Source organism: Ascidiella aspersa, chromosome 4 (genome assembly GCF_963924565.1).
Source record: "Ascidiella aspersa chromosome 4, kaAscAspe10.2, whole genome shotgun sequence".
NCBI classification, from domain to species: Eukaryota; Metazoa; Chordata; class Ascidiacea; order Phlebobranchia; family Ascidiidae; genus Ascidiella; species Ascidiella aspersa.
In genome coordinates, this window is record NC_139450.1 from 4,826,138 (window position 1) to 4,846,276 (window position 20,139).

At 36.8% G+C, this 20,139-nt stretch overlaps 1 protein-coding gene across 1 annotated transcript; it reads right to left on the reverse strand.

Moving 5' to 3' along the window:
- Positions 1 to 495: 495 nt before the first annotated feature.
- Positions 496 to 17,755, reverse strand: LOC146146769 (uncharacterized). The gene is made up of 22 exons (XM_083387055.1): positions 17,639 to 17,755; positions 17,446 to 17,569; positions 16,969 to 17,119; positions 16,058 to 16,275; positions 13,980 to 14,126; positions 13,402 to 13,489; positions 12,783 to 12,877; positions 11,502 to 11,700; positions 11,234 to 11,380; positions 11,011 to 11,172; positions 10,795 to 10,943; positions 9,295 to 9,346; positions 8,691 to 8,790; positions 8,498 to 8,621; positions 8,020 to 8,170; positions 6,834 to 7,051; positions 5,639 to 5,785; positions 4,513 to 4,597; positions 3,800 to 3,897; positions 2,610 to 2,787; positions 1,026 to 1,187; positions 496 to 632 (listed from the first exon to the last, which is right to left on the reverse strand). Exons 1-22 carry the CDS (start codon positions 17,710 to 17,712, stop codon positions 496 to 498), a joined length of 3,006 nt encoding a protein of 1,001 aa, XP_083243181.1. The 5' UTR covers positions 17,713 to 17,755.
- Between the last annotated feature and the right edge of the window lie 2,384 nt (positions 17,756 to 20,139).

Genomic DNA, 20,139 nt, shown 5'->3' on the forward strand with positions numbered 1-20,139 from the left:
GTTTAAAAAAGCAATGATTTGGCGAGGATTTTATTTGCATTTAGTAAAGTTGTTAATTTTCAACATCGTAAATTTGGCTTTAGGTATATAGTACGAGTAACGACATTATAATTATAAATAAACACACATACAATTAAAAGAAGTAAATCCATCATGGAACTTAGCATGGTAACTATAACTAGGATTACCTTCAACTAATTAAAAAATAGACACGTTGCTCCGAGATGGTAGGACTAGTTTACCATCCGTAATTATTACAATATTGAACAGGCTTTTATGTTATCCAAACGTTAATACCATCCTCTATATATACGTTTTTAATTTGCGAAATGAAATATGTCAAACGTGGTTTATTTGTTTGTACTTCATTTGTTTCTTTTGACTCAAGTGATTTTTAAACTGTATGCCTGAATATTAAACAAATATATAGGTCTTGAAAAAAAAATTGGTAATATGCAGGACTACAATTACGCAACCTGTACTTTTGTGGACGACTCACCCTCCAACGACATAAATCTTTCCCTGCCAAACGAAAGCAACGTGATACCAGCGTCCTTTGTTCATCGGACTCACACAAGACCACTTGTCTGTTTTTGGATCGTATCGCTCAACTGAGGATTTGTTAGTTGAACCTGTATAGCATTACAAAACAACACAGCTGGTAGTTGATCACACGGGTCGAAATTAGTAAAACAGATTGTGTGGTATAAATCCTACAAATGGATGATGTTACGAGAATCAAGATGTCCTATAGGGATAGCCTATAACAAAAGAGTTTGCTTTATGTTCAAAATTTCACATTTATGATTTACAAAAATCAGTTCTTTTAATCGAAAAGTATATTTTAATCGAAATAGGGACCTTAATTACGAGTTTATTTAAAGTCAATGGTTTGGCCATAATATAGCAGGGATGTTGTTCCTAAGGAGCAACGAAAACATAGTAATACGACCCTATTAGTTAACGAGCTGTTATCAGCTTCAACCGTTGTAACATGTTTATGTGTGAAAGCTCGTCTGACTTACCAGATCCACCAATGGCATAAATAAAACCATCAAATACAACTGCCGCCATGCCACTTCGTTTTTCATTCATATCTGAAATAGCCGACCACCGATTCTTTGTGTAACGTTCGCACGACTGGAGTTTTTTGTTTCCGTCATATCCGCCACAGCAATATAAGGAATCTAAATTGTGGGATTTGAATTGGCAAAACGTAAATTCGTACATATTTATTTACTTCTATGATGTAAATGGTATCCAGTCCAAAAGTACTAAAATTAAAATGCTAGTGAAAACGTGGGATCCACAGTACTATATCATTTATTCAATGAAACATTCACAGATATGTGTGTTAATAACTGCTGAGATCTAGCCCTTCGAAGCTGCTTTTTGACCAACGACTACGGCTCCCCTTCTATGAGGTTGCTTGTACTAACAGATTGAGCAAGCATTGGGGCATGGTTGTTTCTCGACTCGTTCCCTTCTGAGCCTGCATAGCTCAGTTGGTAGAGCGACGGTCCCGGCTTGACCGGAGGTCGTGAGTTCGAACCTCACGGCAGGCTAGTTGTTTTTCTAGTCTGCTCTGCTTGCATCATAGATCAACAGATTCGGTGAGTCTGCGATGGCTTTCGGTGTACTATTGATTTTTAGTAGTTTCACTTTTTTTAATGGCAATGACTTGACTTGAACTTGGACTTGCTAAGACAATAACTTGTACTTGGGCTTGGCTTGGACTTATTTGCAAATCAGTAATTTACAAATGACTTGACTAGGACTTACATTGTATTAAAATGACTCGTTTACAACACTTAAAATTCCCTAGCGAGGTACCAATATCTCTCACAGTCAACTTTATTTATTTTATCCCAGTGGTTCTTAACCTTTTTTCTTTCATGGCTCATTTTCGTTTTACAAAAATTTTGTGGCCCATTAAATTTTTATGAAAGAAAAAAAGGTGTAAAATAGGTTTAGTTAGCACAAACAGAAGCAGGGCATATTTCAAAACAGAGTACTTATTTAACCGTGCATACACAATAATGTTCCCGTTACTTTGGAAGTACTTGGTTTTCCAATCGCACATAAACCGCTTTATCGTACCACGTTTTATCTTGAATGCTCTGCTTTAACGCAGTAAACATCACGCCAATTTTTAGCAATGTGACGTAACATGAACAGTTGTGGTACACATTAAAAACAAGTTCAACGCATATAGGAAGAATGTTAAATACAACCGTTAGAAACTAATTAGTGACAGACACAAATGAAACTGAATTCCTAATTAAATCTAGCTTTTTATTATTGTCTTTGGCCAATCTCATTGTTTCCATGGCCCACTGGTGAGAACCGCTGTTCTATCCAATATGCGTGCATAACAATATAAAGTTTTTACATGTAATTACCTCCTATTGTCACCATTGCGTGTGCATTTCGTGCACAAAGCATTGAGGCAGGCAGGTTAGACCAAATGTTGCGAACGATGTCATAAATGAAACATGTCGATGTAACCTCGTGCTTGCTGTCACGTCCACCAGAGATGTAGATCAAACCTGATCAAAACTTCAATTAGGATATTTAACCTAAATAGTATTTAAATGCGAAACTCCTACCGTCCAAAAGTGACGATGCGGCGTAATATCGAACCTCTGGCAAATCGGCAATTAGTGTCCAATTTGTTTGGTCATTCAAGTTAATCATCTCGCAACTTTTGTCGTCTTGTCCACCGATGGTCATTATGTTGTAACCGATTTTGATAGAAGTTGCATTTGTTCTAGGCGTTTTCAATTGCTATAAAAATAACACAGAATCATATTAATTACACCTATAGAACTCTATTGTGCTAACAGTTGACCGTGCTAGGCATGAAGCGACGCACAATTTCACGCAAATGATCCTACATATACGTAAAGTTGCGTTAAAATAATTCGGTGTCCTATAGGGACCCATTAAAAGTTAACGCTTAAAATGTGTTTTTCATTGTTAAAAATAACTTTTCACGACCCACTTTTTAGCAAGTAAGTATTTACTATTACTATTTGATGTCAAAGTTATTAGAATTACAGAGTATAAAAAAAACATATATATGTAAATTTGATGATTAGTTTTCCATTGCCTTAATATCTTTATTTATGTATGGGGGGGCATCAAACCGCGAACTAAATTTTTGATTTCAATACCCAGTGTTGTAATGACTTAAGTCAATGACTTCAATGACTTGACTTGACTTAAGTCACTGTTTCCAAATGACTTGACTTGACTTAAGTTTTAGTGCAAAATGAGCTCACTTGACTTAAGTCTTTTAAACAATTGACTTGGGTTTAAATGAAATGTTTTCATTAAGCATTTATTTAACTAAATTGGGTTAGTTATTTTATTTTTGCACATTAAATAATTGTCTGGCTAAATATTGCGTTTTTTAAGTTTATTGCTCATAATCGGACAATTTAACCAATTGGAATAGTTAAACAGTTAATTTTGTATGACATGGACCTGACTTGGAATTGACTTGTTATTTATTCAAAAAGACTTCACTTGGACTGAGGGTATTTTGCAAATGACTTGCCTTGGACTTAAGTTATTTTTTAAAAGACTTGGCGGGACTTAATTCTTTTTAAAATGACTTGTTAACAACACCGTCAATACCTTTACATGAAATTGTAATTAAATGGCCCTCAGGATTTTCCATTCCGGAAAGTCGCGAGTTAAGTACTCTACTCGTGACTTAAATAAGAAACGACTGTCCCAGCACTGACAACCACTCTCCCGCCACATAAAAAGGTTTAATTTATTTTTTATTTACCGGCAAAGTGACGCGTTCTTTGGTTGTGATGTCATACTTGATGCATTGTTTTCCACACCCGGCGTCCCCTCCAATAACAACAACGTAGGGTGATGTAGCTAACAATTAGCAAAAGAGTGTAATATCACAATGACAAAAGAATAGATCAGGGATGGCAAACCCAAACTCAGAAAGGTCTCTATTGGCCGTTCAATGTTAACTGTGTAGACTAGACGCATCTGATTATAACGACGGTAATCAGGGATAAAACCAGAGTATTTTGCAATTTACACTCGATGATCGAACAAGATTTACGCAAAGTGCAAAACACATTTGCTTTTCTGTAGTTGAAATAGCCAAAAATAAACGAGGATTGGCCTCGTGCCCAGTTTGTTAAATAGGGCGCGGGCCGGATGATTTGCGTTGGTCGGAATGATTTGCGTTGCCCGACCCTGGTATAGACAGATAAGTTTTTTAAATAAAATTATTCAAGAAGTTAAAAACTGGTTAAATAATCAGCAGCAACCGGTCTATAATATTAATTTTACCCTAGACACGCAGAATTGGCTGTTTAGTTAAAAAAAAAAACACTTCTAATACCTTTCCATGAAAATATCAAAAAAAGTAACACCCAGCTAACAATCTAGCAAAATAGTGTATATCATATATTAATAATTTAACCCTACACACACAGAACACATGTACAAAACACGGGTTAGTTAGTAGTGCATTACCTTGAAGGTCCTGCTGTGCTGGTAGCCACTGCACTACTGTGTCCATCACGGCGTGGCAACATTCAGGATTTTCGCGAACAAGAACCTTTAGCAAGTGGTTGGTTATGGGCCTATCTAGTGTCTTACCTTATAAAAACGTACGAAAAAATATTTTAGATGCTGTATTAAGTACTATTCACTGGCTAAGAATTTTTTCCGGTACTTATTCGACGTTTCAGCAAATAAATACCGGAATTTCTTTTCAGTATATACTATGCCTGGTAACAACAGCATATTTACCAATCTCTGGCTAAGTTAGTGCTGTGAACATGTGATTGATTCTGTTAAAACGATCTTTAGGAGACAAATGCGAAATGTTGTGCATTTTTCTTTGAAGCAGGTTGTTCCAAGACTGGGATCATAAAAGGCACATAATTTAAAGAAATCGTTTCGAAGCTGAAAAAAAATTCTGCGAAAATTTGGCTGTAATTATTTCTTATTTGTAAGGCGTACCCAAAGTTGTTTTTCATAATTTGTTATTGTTATCACATCGTTAATCATGTAGTTATCGTTGTTACTTACATAAACGTTTTAACTTATATTTATAATATAAAAACGGCAATCACTTAAATTTGCAAAAAGGGGCAGGCTACGCCAAAGGCCTATTAAGGTAACTTTGATCCTTGTGTTTTTTTTTGCACAGCAAACGCAATTCGTATTGTTCCTGTTTGTTGGCGATTAAACAAATGGTTTTCTGTTAGTTAAGAAGATCCACAAAACATCAGCGAAGAAGCTTCCAAAAACATTTTATTAATATTGGAATCAGAAAATAGTTGGCTACAGCTGTACAAAGCCGCACGTACCAGGGTTTGGATCATTTAAAGTAAAGATTTAGACTTAAATAATTTAAAAAAACAAATAAATTGATATACGAGAAATGTAACATTTCCATCTATGAATAATTAATTATAAGTTATAAGACTGTTTTTCAAATCAATAAAATGAAATAATATTTTTTGTAAGAAAACACTATTCTATTTTTAACGGGAGTTATAGCAACTTATGTTTTGAACAGGTACCTATAGGCTTAACCGACTGGGGTTTTTAATAGCTCAGCAATATGTTTTGCTGTGTTTTTATAACTTACTTCTTGGCTTACAGTAGACCTCAAAAATGGCCTGGATAAAGATGACAGGTCGACTTTTGCGAAAAGTGTTCTGAAATATTGATTCCGGCTTAACGGGTTGTGGTTCACCCAGAGGATTATGGCAGCGTAAACGACCTCGTGAAGCGTCTAAAAAACGACAAAATTTGCAGTTAACCTTACACTATGACAGGGATGGCGAACCACTGACCCACGGGTCACAAAGTGACCCACCACAGATGTGTTATGTCGAACTTGTCTCTCTAAAAATACCGAAATGTTATCAATCATTTTTAGGAATAGATAAATGTAAAAAAACAATTCTTCGTTAAATAGCGCTATACTGTTTAAATCAGGGCGGCCCATCTGTGGGTCGTGCAAAAATGATTTAGGGGTTACGAGTAGGCCTACATTAACTGCACTTCAACAAATGCGTGCAGAATAGCAGACAACTAAAAGCATTTTTAATCGCCGTAAAACGTAAAATGTGGCGGAAAATTAAGAGCTTTAACGTCGTGTTTGTGACCCGCGCTATGAAAAGGTTCGCCATCCCTGCACTATGATAAGTATCCAAGAGTTGAAAAGTGGGGTAGTTTAAAACTTATTCACATTCCACGACTCTATTTCTGTGGTCTGCGGTCCGCTTCGCTCGTCCATTATCGTACAATTGTTCACTAAACTGGGGTCCAGGGGCGGGTAATGGCTTTTTCACCCTGCACGCTGATATTTTCCGTCTTTTTATTAAAAAAATACGTCACGTTTGACGTAACTTTATGTCGTAACTTATGACCGCACCTGCTTTTGGACAGTTTATGTATTTAAGACAGTCGCCATTTGTGACAGAAATGGGCCTAGACAAATATAGAAAAGCGTGTTTAACAAGTTTTTGTCAGACAAAACAATTTTAATATCAGTTTAGCCTTAAGAATGTTAAAACAACATTCGTACCAGTTGTTTTTAAACAAAAATATAAGCCTTAAACCTATATAGATCCGAAAAACCCACAAAGTTTAAAAAAGATCCAAAACAACTTCATTTGTTTTAAATCTTTTTTAACCTTAGTGGTTCTTCCGGATTTAAAAAAATGGATAAATGACCAACAACTTGCATTACTGAGACAGGTTTAGATCCGAATATGAACAATACAATAAAAAAAGTAAATCTATATATTAACAGAGGCATGTTGGGTTCAGCAAACCTTAATTCTATCTCTTGCCAAAATGGCGAGCACTTCGTTCAATTCGAGTTCTTTGAAGTCTTCTTGTTGCACGGTTTTGGCAAAATTGTCCTCAATTATTCGGTTGCTTTTCTCCGCAACTTGGGCGAGGTTGTAGCGCAAAGCGTAAGACCGAAGTTTCAGGCAATTATCGACGTCCACAGATTGCAACATTCGCGACACGCATTCAGATTTGAGGTCTGCGATGCAACAATATTAGTTTTCTGTTTCTAAATCTCTTAATGTGTCATAAGTTTTCACAACATAATACAACAGTATAATAATGCCTACAAAAGAAGAGAACAGATCATTAAAAAACTTTCAACAATATCGTATTTTTTAGGGACTGAAAAACTTTATATACGGTATATACAAATAAATTTTAACTGCATGTTAAATTATAGCAATTAAATATGTTGCTTAGTAATAATTTAAAAGAAAGAAATAATCCTCTAGAAACGCATTTAGAGAACAAAGTTGCGTCATAACGAGGCGTCTAAAACAGAAAATACCCAATTAAAACTTTTGTTGCAATTTAAATGAAAATCGCACATTGCTCGATATAACGGCTTCTTTAAAATGAAGTGGTTAAAAAAGTTTTGACGGCTTTTACATTGCGTTTATCTTGGCTGGATAAGTGTTGATCACGATATAATGGTCATATTACAAAAATGGGCGCTCTTTCACTATAGTACGTAAAAATTAATAAAACAAAAATTTTCTTCAAATGCCGCATACCACAACACATATTGTTTGGGTTAGGGTGCGGGTTAGCGTTTGGGTGAGGGTGGGTCAAGTAATATTATGTTTATTATTAATAATAACTTAACCCACCCTCAACCCAACGCTAACCCGCACCCTAACCCAAACAATATGCGTTGTGGTATGCGGTTTTATTTTGTTTGTTTTTTTGCATAACTTTTCACGTACAATAGTGAAAGAGCGCCCAAAACTGTTATAGAAGCACCGTGAAAATCCTGACGCATGGTAATCCTAGTCTCGCAGTAGTAAGTTTGAGTAATATATATACTTTGGCAAATAAACAGCAACGTGCTCAAAAGAATGGACCATTATGTGCGATACTGTTACTTTGCTGATGCGAAACCTTACTTTCACTCGCTTAACCAACGACATATAAAAGAGTTTCTATGTCGTTGGCTTAACCGACCTAACAATTCTGTGTATTCAGCGTCATCCAGCACATCCGTGACATTAGAGGACGAAATATCCGCGACACCAGTGTAGCAATAATCGAGAATTCTCTCGAATCGATCGTCGTCCATGTCGATTTTAACCACTGCCGCATATTTTTCTTTCATCTTAGAAATTAGAAGAAAAAACGTAATTTATTTGATTGTTTCCTCCACGTAGAATTTCGTAGCAAAAAGCAAAGAATGTGGTAATCCAGGCTTAAGTAACGTGCAGGTGATTTCTCAATTACCATCGACACTCGAGAAAGGGTTTTAGTACAGGAAGTAGTCCTATACATTGCACAGAGCCAGTTGTACCACTACCTCATTCGTATTTCTACGTTTACCAATATTTTGCATTTCAATTTAAGGTACCAACTTTTTTGCTACAAGTCTATATTAGCAATTGTCAACGTTGTTGTGACACTCGCGTGGCACATAAATGCTATACTATACCTCTGATGTGAAAAGCTTCTCGAAGAACTTGCATCTCAGGCCGAGCATGGCTCTGTGAACCGCGTAGCGTTTGCCCCTGGCTTGTATTATTACGTCACAGAACAACTGCTTTTCTTGGCGATCACTACAACAAGTTTTGTTTTCATTGTATGAATATATCGTATTCGAAAATAATAATCTATAACAGGCTTACCAGTCGAACATCTTTACGACTTGGTCTCCAAAAGATCTTTCTTGTGTATCGACATTGCTAGATGTTGTTGACATGCTGTTAGTTTCTGTAAAATTTTTACCTATAGGTTACTTTATTCAATAGTTCCTTGATAAGCAGCAATGGCGTACGAATTAGGCTACAATTTTCTCTGTTTAACTTAGTCTACAATTTCCTGTATACAACGTAAACATTATATCGCTGTTCCTGGTCACACCAACTGTTAGAAACAAAAGGTAAGTGATAGCATGCTAGAATTCAAGCGACCAAGCAGACGTAATAAAACTTAGTTCCTCTTTTGAGCAAGTAAACATAGTCACAGCGTAGCTAACACGTGACCGAATTGTATTGGCTACGCTTGGCTGCACATGACATACAACTTTCGCAGGGCTCGAAATTTACGTGTCGGTTGCACCGTAAACCATTTTAACTCCAATTTTATCGATGTTGGCAAAAACTAAATTCCTCTTTAAATTCAGATCTTATTTTACAAAACTGTTAAACCAAGTGGTTGGATTTTAGTGTCTGGGATAGGTGTGTAATGTTTAAATGTATTAATAAATAATATGAGAACCATACGTGATACACGCTGTGTATCTTCTGTAATCTAGCCCTTCTGGCCAACGATACTGGAACACCTGTAGGGCATACCATATTTGTAGATAGTCGACTACTAGGTTTACTGTTAGCTTGCACTGTTTATTGCATCACAAAAGGTAGAGGGGAAGTAATAGTGGAGTGCAGTTAAAGTTAGGTCTGGTCTTAGCAAGAAACAGAGCGGTCTCTGACGAGAGTAGATACCGAGCATATAAGCAGACACACAAAGAAGGCGATATATAGAATACGACATGAATATCGTTAAGCAGATAAAGTTACCGCAAGGTAGAGAGTCGCTACATACCTAATTAGTAATAACAAGGTAAGTAGAAACATTCGGTGACTGCCGCGAGGTTCGCACTAACGACCCTTCAAGTTCAGCCGAGCTCGCGAGTTACATCTGATCAAATCCAAGTTACAGGGTAAACCCTAAAAAGTTTATGTAAATTTCTTCGATGTTTTGTATTTTCTTATCGTTAACGTAACTGGAAAGTGCAATTTAGTTCAGTTTTAGAAAGTACCTTTGGTTTAATTACATTGTAAATACTTGAATTTTTGTTAATTTACTTCTCATCTGCAACGAGGTTGTGTATGACGTAGTAATTGGATTTCGTTTCTTTCATGTCTATGGAATCGCCTCTTGTGTCTCGTACACCCAGGGACGCGTTTCAACTAGGACACAAACCATACAACGGTTAGTGTAGGCCACGCTACATATACTATAGATCGCTTAATCGCAACCAGGACCGTTATAGGTCGGAAACACGTTGAACAATCGTTGAGAGGTAAAGTTCGAATTATAGATTTCCCATGCGCCTAAAGTAAATAATTTTTTATTTCGAAGAAATATACTGATCATGCTTCTATTGTAGTGAAATACATTAACCGAACAAAACTGATGTTTTAGGCTTTGTATTTAATTTAATACATTCCTAACATGGGAATTCAAATCAAATGATAAAAGCAAGCGTTAAACACAAAGTTAAAAAATACTATAAAGCTTGAACAAAAAATGAAGGTTGAAAGAAATAATGATTTTACCAAAAATGTTTAAAATCAACTATGGCAATATTGCATCAGAAACTTCTCCGTCTTTTTAAATTATCATGGCGAAGCACGGGAGAGAGCTAACTAAATTAGCGGAACACAGTGTAGTGGATTCCTTGTAATTCATGTAGATACAACTTGGCAAAAATTGCATAGGCTCGGTATGTTAAACTCCATCGTCCAGGAATCTTCTTGGGGGTCATAAACTTCAATCGAATTCTCGTTCAGTCTAAACATTCACATGACGGTAAGCCTTGCGACAAAGTTGCGAAAAAATAGAAACACAGTCACGCAAAAGACAAGATCCGGATAAGTTAGGCTTAAAAAGCTACCTTAAATTCGATTACGCAAGCTTAAAAGAAAATAATTCCCCTTCTACAGCTTGGTTAAATTTTAATACGCAGTCATACAGGCAATAACAAAAATTAATGTTATTGGTTACTTGCCCCCCAACGGCATAGATTTTGCCGTGATATGCAAAAGCTCCGTGGAATGCACGTTCAACATTCATTGGTCGAATTTCATCCCACTTGTCCGTTGTGGAATCATATCGTTCAACTGACCCTAATTTATGGATTGGATCTAACAAATCTAAAATATATTTTGTTAATTTTAATGATGCGCAAGATCTAAATGATCATTTTGAACAATTACACACCGCGTCCCCCAATTGCGTAAATCCACTGACCAAGAACAACCACAGCTAAGCACGCTCTTGCTTCGTTCAAGGGTGCGATGGCAGACCAACGATGGTTTGCATAGCGTTCGCAGTGAGCAAGACATTCAGCCCCATCATGCCCACCAATGCAGTAAAGTGCTCCTAAAATATAAACAAGTTATCACTTTCAATGGCGCGAATTGATTTTACGAATCTATTATACCTCTGAAGGAAACCATGGCATGACTGGTTCTTTTTTTTAGCATTTGGGCGGGATCCAAAAACCAAATGTCACGGTTGAAGTCGTAAATGTAGCAAGTTGACAAAACGTGCTGAAGACCATTTCGTCCCCCAGAGACGAAAACCAAATCTAACCAAACAGAACGGATTTTTTATATAAATCAAAACAAGGGTTTGCAAAAGTTGCAGAAAAAATATTTTTCCGTTAATCTAGTTAAGTGACAATTAAATTGTTTCCAGTATCATTTTACCGTTTAAAACTGAAGATGCAGCACGCATTCGAGCCTCAGGCATGTCAGCTTTGACCACCCTTTTTGATAAGTCATTCAAATCAATCATTTCACAACTTTTGTGAGGAGAAGCATCCCAGTCCCCCATAGTTCCCCCACAAAGTAAAATTCTATTTCCATACTTGACAAAGGCGGATCTAACTCTTGCTGCGATGAGTTCCTAAAAACACACAAGTAAACTGTTTTTTAAGGGTGGTTTTAGTAAAACTTAAAAAAAGTTCGATATAATTTACGCGCTAAATATGTACAGCTATACTAGACAGAATATTTGATAAAATCGTAATATTTTCCCCTTTTTGTATAAGCTTTTAGCAATAACAAACTGCCATCAAATACAGCGCCACCGGAATACCCGTATGATGAAAAACAAGATAAACGATTAATGAAGGTATTTTTTTTGCATACTTTCTGTGTGGCCAAAGGCTAGGCCTCATTAACACAGAATGCATTAAAAATGCAATTTCTGCCTGGTTAATTTAATGCGGCTATTGTATAACTTGAGTGCTAAAATTATCGTGATAAACGCCATTACATTAAGCGTTGAACTAGTTATTTTTTTGCTCATTATTTTGTTTGCATTTTTGTTCATTGTACCCATCTCCTAAATTAAAAGTTTTTCAACTTCGCGCAAATGATTTGTCACAATATCCTTAAATCTATATTTAGCTACGAAATCAACTGTACATTTGCGTACAGGTCGACCTCCAACATAATATCATTGAGTTTTTGTTACATGATGTCGCTTTATGAAGCTAATTTTTGACGTCATCTATGAAAATTTGATGCCCCTCCTAAACCAAATTCCAAATAGGCCCTATCCTACCCGTGTCGTAAATTACAACCAACCCGTATTATATGGGACACGCATTAGGCTACCATATACTTATATATCTTGCAATCCCTGATGATTTACCAATTCAAGCATTAAAACCACTTTGTCACCTTTATATCTGTCCATTACGGTTGTGGAATTCACGTGATACTCTGCTTTTTCCGTGTAAATTATGGTTTTCTCTATTTTTATTGTTGTTATGTCGTTTTCATCTTAACTTTATTTTACACGGAGGTGAAAATATATCAATTGTATTAAATTGTATTAAATATTCCTGCTTTTATAATTTATCGATATTGAAAACTCTTGTTTTGTTTTACATAACACAAACATGCATATACTGTTCGTTATACAAAATAAGGTTTGTTTTAACACTTACATAACCAACATTAGTATTATGTTTTTCATACCGGCAGAACTTCTGTTTCCCCGTTTCTGACATCAACCTTGACGCACTGTTTTACTGCTCCTTTACCCCCAACTATTAGAAAATATGGCGAAATGTCTGGAAAAACGTGCCACGAGTTTATTGACAATATAGTTTGTAGCGAAACGTGGTGACAGAAGAACAATCTGTAGTTTCAAGTGGTACGACGTCTAATTACGCAAAACAACCGAGGTCAAAACAAAAACGACATAAATATGTGAAAGATTTGGGCGTTCCTAATCGAAAATTTAACATTGCTGTGTATAGCAGTGGTGCCGGATTTATGTCAGTGGTGGTTAATCTAAGGGTTCAGGGTTACGGGCCATGCTGTAAAAAAATTATCAAAAATTTACAAACTTTAAGGTTCATGACGTATAGCACGATACAGTTGTTAAACTACGATTCTACTGACAAAAAAGGGTATGAATCATTTTAGGACAACAACTGTCGAAAGGCTTCGATGCTAGCTGCTTTAGGCATAAATGCCGGACGATTAAACAATTCGCTTCATGGTAATACAAATGTGTTCACAGTGATAAGGTTTGTTTAGATGTAAAATATCAAAACGTTGGAGTTAATAGTTCACATAATTTACAACCTACCGTCCGCCTCACCAATCTTAATTGGCATGTATTGCATTGCGGCATCCAACACCGCATTGCTGCATTGAAGGCTTTCGCGTACCATAATCTAAAAATAAAATAAGCCAAAACTGTTACTTATACTTTTATGTGGGCTTCAATTTTTTTTACACGGCAAATTAAGCCATAAAAATTATGCATAAGTTATCTGAAAACAGTTCTCCGCCGCCGTGTTCCGCGGAGGCCTTGCTAGATGTGCCGCGAGGCGACGTTTTATTTAACTTGTACCTTTATTAGGAAATCGAGTCAAATCCTAGGACTTTATGAGGCCTAAAGCATTTCAGAAGGTCCATAAAACCACAACTTACAAAACTTAAAAAAAGTAAAAATGTGTTACTTCATCGCATATAACCTTATACTGCACTTTCGCTATCGTCTGATTTTAGTACGTGCCTACTGCCGATGTCTCTATATCGGTTCAGGCATATTTAAGTAGGTGTGTCGCCACAACTTGGAATCCTCTTGGTGTGCCGTAAGTGAAAAAATATTCCTCAGCACATAAAGACTCAGTTTCGCAACTTTTAGTGTCTAACTCTAACCTCTTGGTGAACAGTTGACCTCAGGAAATGACCCGGACAAGTTGAAAGGTCAAGTTGGGCGAATAGTTTTGGGAAGAGATGGCTTCGACTATCTGGTTCGTGGTTGACCCAACGTACAATTCCAATGTAAGCAGCCTCCCCCAATACCTGTTAAAAGGCTGCGTAAATTGGCGCTCTATAATTGCCTCCTTTAAAATCAGCTTTTCGTGATTCTCGTTGCAACAGTCGTACTTTACTATGACTCGGCATCTCTAGAGCAGGGTCCGCAAATACTTTTTGGCGCGACCCAAAATTACTTCTACCAAGGTCTCGCGACCCCAATACGAGTTGTTTTTAATAAAATAGCTTTGCTAAAAAACACCGTAACTTATTGTGTTTCTACTGATTAGTATTGTGTTTTGTTCATTTTAAAGTAAAACGGGTTTTGTAACACAAACGAAAAGAAGCCTTAAGTTTTAGTACTTGTGATTTCATATTCCGACGACAAATATGATTTAGCTATAAACCCTTTACCCCCGTCCGCTGCTTTCTTAGTGCAATAAATACTGGCAAGGTGTGTAATGATTTATTTTTGGCGCGGCTCACTAAAATTGCCCGACGTCTCGCAATCGGTCTCAGAAACTCAACATTATAAGGCGCTGATCAAATTGAATACGCGCGGGGCGAATGAATTTTGTGCGTTTTCGTATAGTTAAAATAGTTAAAACAGTTAAAAATATGGGGCATGGTCTTGCGTACAGTTTGTAGAGAGGTTGCGGGCCGGATTATTTTCACTGGGTTGCCTTTGAGACACGGTGTAACAAAAGTAAACCAAAACGGGACATCTTAAAACAAGGACCTTACACACCCTGCTTTGTCCAGCCTAACTCAATGCGCCAATCGCAACCAGATTGCCTGCATCTGGTTTTAGTTAGCAAAACTTTTCATTTAAAACTATGGACGACGCTTGACCACACAAAAAATAATATTTCCGCAAACATAAATATTCGCGTAAAGCGTCTTATAATAACTCGTTTATATCGTCAAAGTTGGTGAAAAACTGCATAACCTGGGTAAGCAGTTTATGTTAGCAAGAATTTTAATATTAATTGAGACAAAAATGCTCATTGCATATCGCGTTAAGAAAAAAAAATCGTTATTTGATAAGTTTACATATTTTAACTTTAAGAGAACTACGTGCTCAGGACGCTTTGGTTAAAGAAAACGGGCTAAAAAGTCGTGAAAGAGAGTTTTTTTAAAACACATACTCGGAAGTAAACTTATTCCGGCTCAGCAGATCAGCTGGATGTGGTAATGGCCAAAATAGTGTTGGATTGCAAACGGTCTATCCCATAACCTGGTTTGAAGTAAGGTCCCACGACATTTTAAAGGGTCTCAGTGTATATATTTCGCGTGACAATTCTACTCGCGCTCAAAGTAAGACGGCCCTCTTGTATATAATTCAGTATACTAATGGACATAATGAAAACACTTACCAATTATAGGCCGCCATCCAAATATATTAAGGTTTTCGCGACCGAAACTGGATGGTCCCGCGACCCCAATTCGGGTCGCGACCCCCTATTTGCGGACCCCTGCTCTAGAGAATGACTCATAACCGTAAATGTGCTCCAAGCAAAAGATCGCAGAGAGAGAACCTTTGTGTAAATAAAAAAATAAAATCCGACTGATAAAACGAATAGTTTGTTGATTGAGGCTATATACTGTTGTACAGTATACAGTGTACACCGAACAGCAAAATAAGTTTTTAGGAAAATGTTTGTTTGCTAACAAAATGCATATTCTGAGATTCTACAAAGAATGATAAGCTAGTAAGCTAAAAAAGGTCGAAAATGAGTAAATTTATTTTCATAAAAGCCAAAATTTTAATACATGTCAAAACAGTTTAATACTATTTTATTTATTTAAAGTCATTGTGATAATTTGCTTGCAAGGGCGAGGCGATATATTTTAATAAACATTCAGTTATGTACTCTTAGAGTCACATCTTTCGCAAAAAACAGGTGCACTTATAAAGAGTCCAATTTTGGAGTTTTGTACATAATCCTTATTTCTATGCACGCAACAAATTTTGTTACCTCTACTTTTTCTCTTTTTAAAAATTCGCGCAGTTCTTCGACTTTAAGTTCTTTGAAGTCGTCTTGTTGTACGATGGCAGCAAAGTTTTCCTCGATACATTGGTTGCTTTTCTCCGCAACTTGGGCGAGGTTGTAGCGCAAAGCGTAAGATCGAAGTTTCAGGCAATTATCGACGTCCACAGATTGCAACATTCGCGACACGCATTCAGATTTAAGGTCTGTGATGCAACAATATTAGTTTTATGTTTCTAAATCCCAAATTGTGCAATCTGTTTTTATACCACACGACAACTGTTTAACATTAATTACGAAAGCATACGCAGCAGCTCAATTTAAAATTTCAAAAATATCGTATTTTTTATGGACTGAAAAACTTTATATACAGTATATATATAAATAACTTTAACTGCATATTATATTATAGCGATTAAATATGTTGTTATGGTTAACTAATGATTTAAAAGGAAAAAAAATATTCCTTGAGAAACGCATAAAAATTTTTAGAGAACTAAGTTGCGTAAAAACATGACGTCTAAAACAGAAAATACCCAACTAAAATCTTAGTTAAAAAACTTAAGTTAAATTTAAATGAAGTCGCACACTGTTCGATATAATGGCTTTTTTAGTATGAATTGGGCAAAGAAGTTTTGACGGCTTTTACATTGCGTTTATCTTGGTTGGATAAGTGTTACTTACTCACCCTACTCACGAGATAACGTTCATTTGGCAAAATACGTGTTAGAAGCACCGTGAAAATCCCGACGTATGGTAATGCTAGTCTCGCAGTAAATAAATTTGGAGACTAATTTATATATTTTGAATAAACAGCCACTTGATTAAAAGAATGAACCATTGCGTGTGATACTGTTACTTCGCTGATGCGAAACCTTGGTTCCGCTTGCTTAACCGACCTAACAACTCTGTGTATTCAGCGTCGTCGAGCACATCCGTGACATTAGAGGACGAAATATCCGCGACACCAGAGTAGCAATAATCGAGAATTCTCTCGAATCGATCGTCGTCCATGTCGATTTTAACCACTGCCGCATATTTTTCTGTCATCTTAGAAGAAAAAACGTACTTTATCTCATTGTTACCTCCGCGTAGAATTTCGCAGCAAAAAGCAAGGAATGTGGTAATACAGGCTTAAGTAACGTGCAAGTTATTTCTCAATTACCATCGACACTCGAGAAAGGGTTTTAGTACAGGAAGTAGTCCTATACATTGCTCAGAGCCAGTTGTATCACTACCCCATTTGTATTTCTACGTTTACCAATATTTTGTACCTCCATTTAAAGGTAGGCTACTAAATGTTTTGCTACAAGACTATATTAGCGACTGTCAACGTTGTTGTGACACTCGCGTGGCACATAAATGCTATACTATACCTCTGATGTGAAAAGCTTCTCGAAGAACTTGCATCTCAGGCCGAGCATGGCTCTGTGAACCGCGAAGCGTTTGCCCCTGGCTTGTATTATTACGTCACAGAACAACTGCTTTTCTTGGCGATCACTACAACAAGTTTTGTTTTCATTGTATGAATATATCGTATTCGAAAATAATAATCTATACCACGCTTACCAGTCGAACATCTTTACGACTTGGTCTCCAAAAGATCTTTCTTGTGTATCGACATCGCTAGATGTTGTTGACATGCTGTTAGTTTCTGTAAAATTCTTACCTATTGGTTACTTTATTCAATAGTTCCTTGATAAGCAGCAATGGCGTACGAATTAGGCTACAATTTTCTCTGTTTAACTTAGTCTACAATTTCCTGTATACAACGTAAACATTATATCGCTGTTCCTGGTCATACCAACTGTTAGAAACAAAAGGTAAGCGATAGCATAAGCTAGAATTCAAGCGACCAAGCAGACGTAATAAAACTTGGTTCCTCTTTTGAGCAAGTAAACATAGTCACAGCCTAGTTAACACGTGACTGAGCTGTATTGGCTACGCTTGGCTGCAAACGGCGTACAACTTTCGCAGGGTTCGAAATTTGCTTGTCGCTTGCACCGAAACTATTTGAACTCCAACTTTATCGATGTTGGCAAAAACTAAATTCCTCTTTAAATTCATCTTATTTTACAATATTGTTAAACCAAGTGGTTGGTTTTTAGTGTCTGGGATAGGTATGTAATGTTTAAATGTATTAATAAATAATATCTTAAACATACATGATACACGTTGTGTATCTTCAGTAATCTAGCCCTTCTGGCCAACGATAATGGAACACCTGTAGGCAGGGCCGGATTAACCAATAGACTAATAAGGCTATAGCCTTAGGCCCTGGAAAAATTCGGCCCTCAATTTTTTAAGGTTAAATTTTTGTAAGGCTGATAGTGATACAGATACAGTATCAGTACAGTACAGTTTTTGCGTAAAAACTAATAACTGAGTCGAGTCAATATGTGCCTTGTGTGTGAGTAGGTAAATAAATCGTTTTATTTATGCTGCAAACGAGTTAAGAACTAATTACGTTCTCTGCTATCACTTTTAAGAGGAACACACAATAAAACCTAAAAAGCAACAATACCTAATGCAGAAAAAATTATAAACCCATAGAATAAAGACCAATTGCATAAAGCTTAAATACGCAGATTACTGCCCAGTACAGAATGAGATCAAAATCGTCTGAATAAGACCTAAATCTGTCAAATACGTCCTAAATTCGTCGTAACATTGCCTTAAATCAGTGGTTCTCAACCTGTGGTACGCGTACCAATAGTGGTACGCGAAGTAATTTTGGATGGTACGCAGTATGTTTTTAAATAAAATTACAGTTTTACGAAAAAGTTTAGCATTTTTTCTATTGTAATAAACTATACATAGTTAAATATTTTATGATTCATCAATGATAGGAATTATTATCTTTCCGAAACATCTATGCAAATTTATTTTATGACATCATAGAAAAACAACAAAGAATCACAAAACTTGACTATCGGTATCTTGCAAGTTAAAAAACGGAAACTGTTTCAAGATTAGTGAAAATTTCCGGGCTAACTAATTTCCGGGCTAACTAATTAGCTAATCCGCCCCTGTTAATAATCCTATATACATTTTGAGTAAAGTTGAGTTTTTCGATAATTTCTTGGTACGCAACAAGACCATAGAACCTCGAGGTGGTACGCGGTGAAAAAAGGGTTGAGAACCACTGCCTTAAATGGACAAAGTAACACCTGGAACTGTAGGGAGAGAGTATGGGTCGATCGGGCGCTGTGTTAGGTCTGGCATGGGTCGTTTTGGTGTCGACGTTCGGACGCCCTAGTTTGACCTGCGCCATTAGGGCGCCGCTTTTTTTGCATTGGATTTTTTGCCCTGTTTGGGGTTATTGGTGGGTAATGGGCGGGGTTAGAAAATGGATAGGGGTTAGAATTATTAGGGGGAGTTAGTGATGTACTTAGGGGTGAGGTTTGAGGATAGGTAAAGGCTTAAGTCCCTTTTAAGCATAGATAGCGATGTTCTTAGAGGTTTGAATATCGATGACATCATTCATAAGGTTGGTTCACACTAGACGCGTCTGGCGTGAACGTAAAACGTTTTTAAAATTTCGGTTGCGGAAGTTGAAACAGGTCAACTGTGACGCTTTTGGTTCGGAACGAGGAAATTTGCCGTTACGCTGGCAACCGTTCAAGTGTGATCTGGAAAGCGCTAGCGTTTTGCGACAGACTCTAACGCTCGAAGCAAAACGCATTTAGTGTGAAGCAACCTATACGTATGCTAGCTGTAAGGCAAGGAAAATGTAATTTTGCATATAAGCTACATTGTAATAATAGGGGAGATGTGGGACCAGTGACTCTTGCATTTTGTTCTAGAATCTAGAACAGGCTTTCTCAACGGTGGCCCTCGGTCCCCTTGGGGGGCCACGGGCATAACTCTCTGGCTAGGTCGTAGTTTGCAAAACCCAACTACACAAGTGAATGTTGTATCATTTTATTACGTTTTTTCCCGAAGTTTTACGCCTAATCGTACGTTTGCGAGTGGCAAGATTGGGGGATAAAGGTCTGTCCATTACTGTGTTGCTTTATGTAGCATGTGTCAGCGTTTTTTCGGGCAGCCAATTACATTCCATCGTGAAA

Coding starts and splice junctions, on each gene's coding strand:
- LOC146146769 (XM_083387055.1), bottom strand. CDS start 17,712: ATGTCAACAACATCTAGCGATGTCGATACACAAGAAAGATCTTTTGGA. Junction 17,120..17,445: donor AGAAGCTTTTCACATCAGAG/GTATAGTATAGC, acceptor TTTTCTTCTAAG/ATGACAGAAAAATATGCGGC. Junction 11,381..11,501: donor TGCATCTTCAGTTTTAAACG/GTAAAATGATAC, acceptor CTGTTTGGTTAG/ATTTGGTTTTCGTCTCTGGG.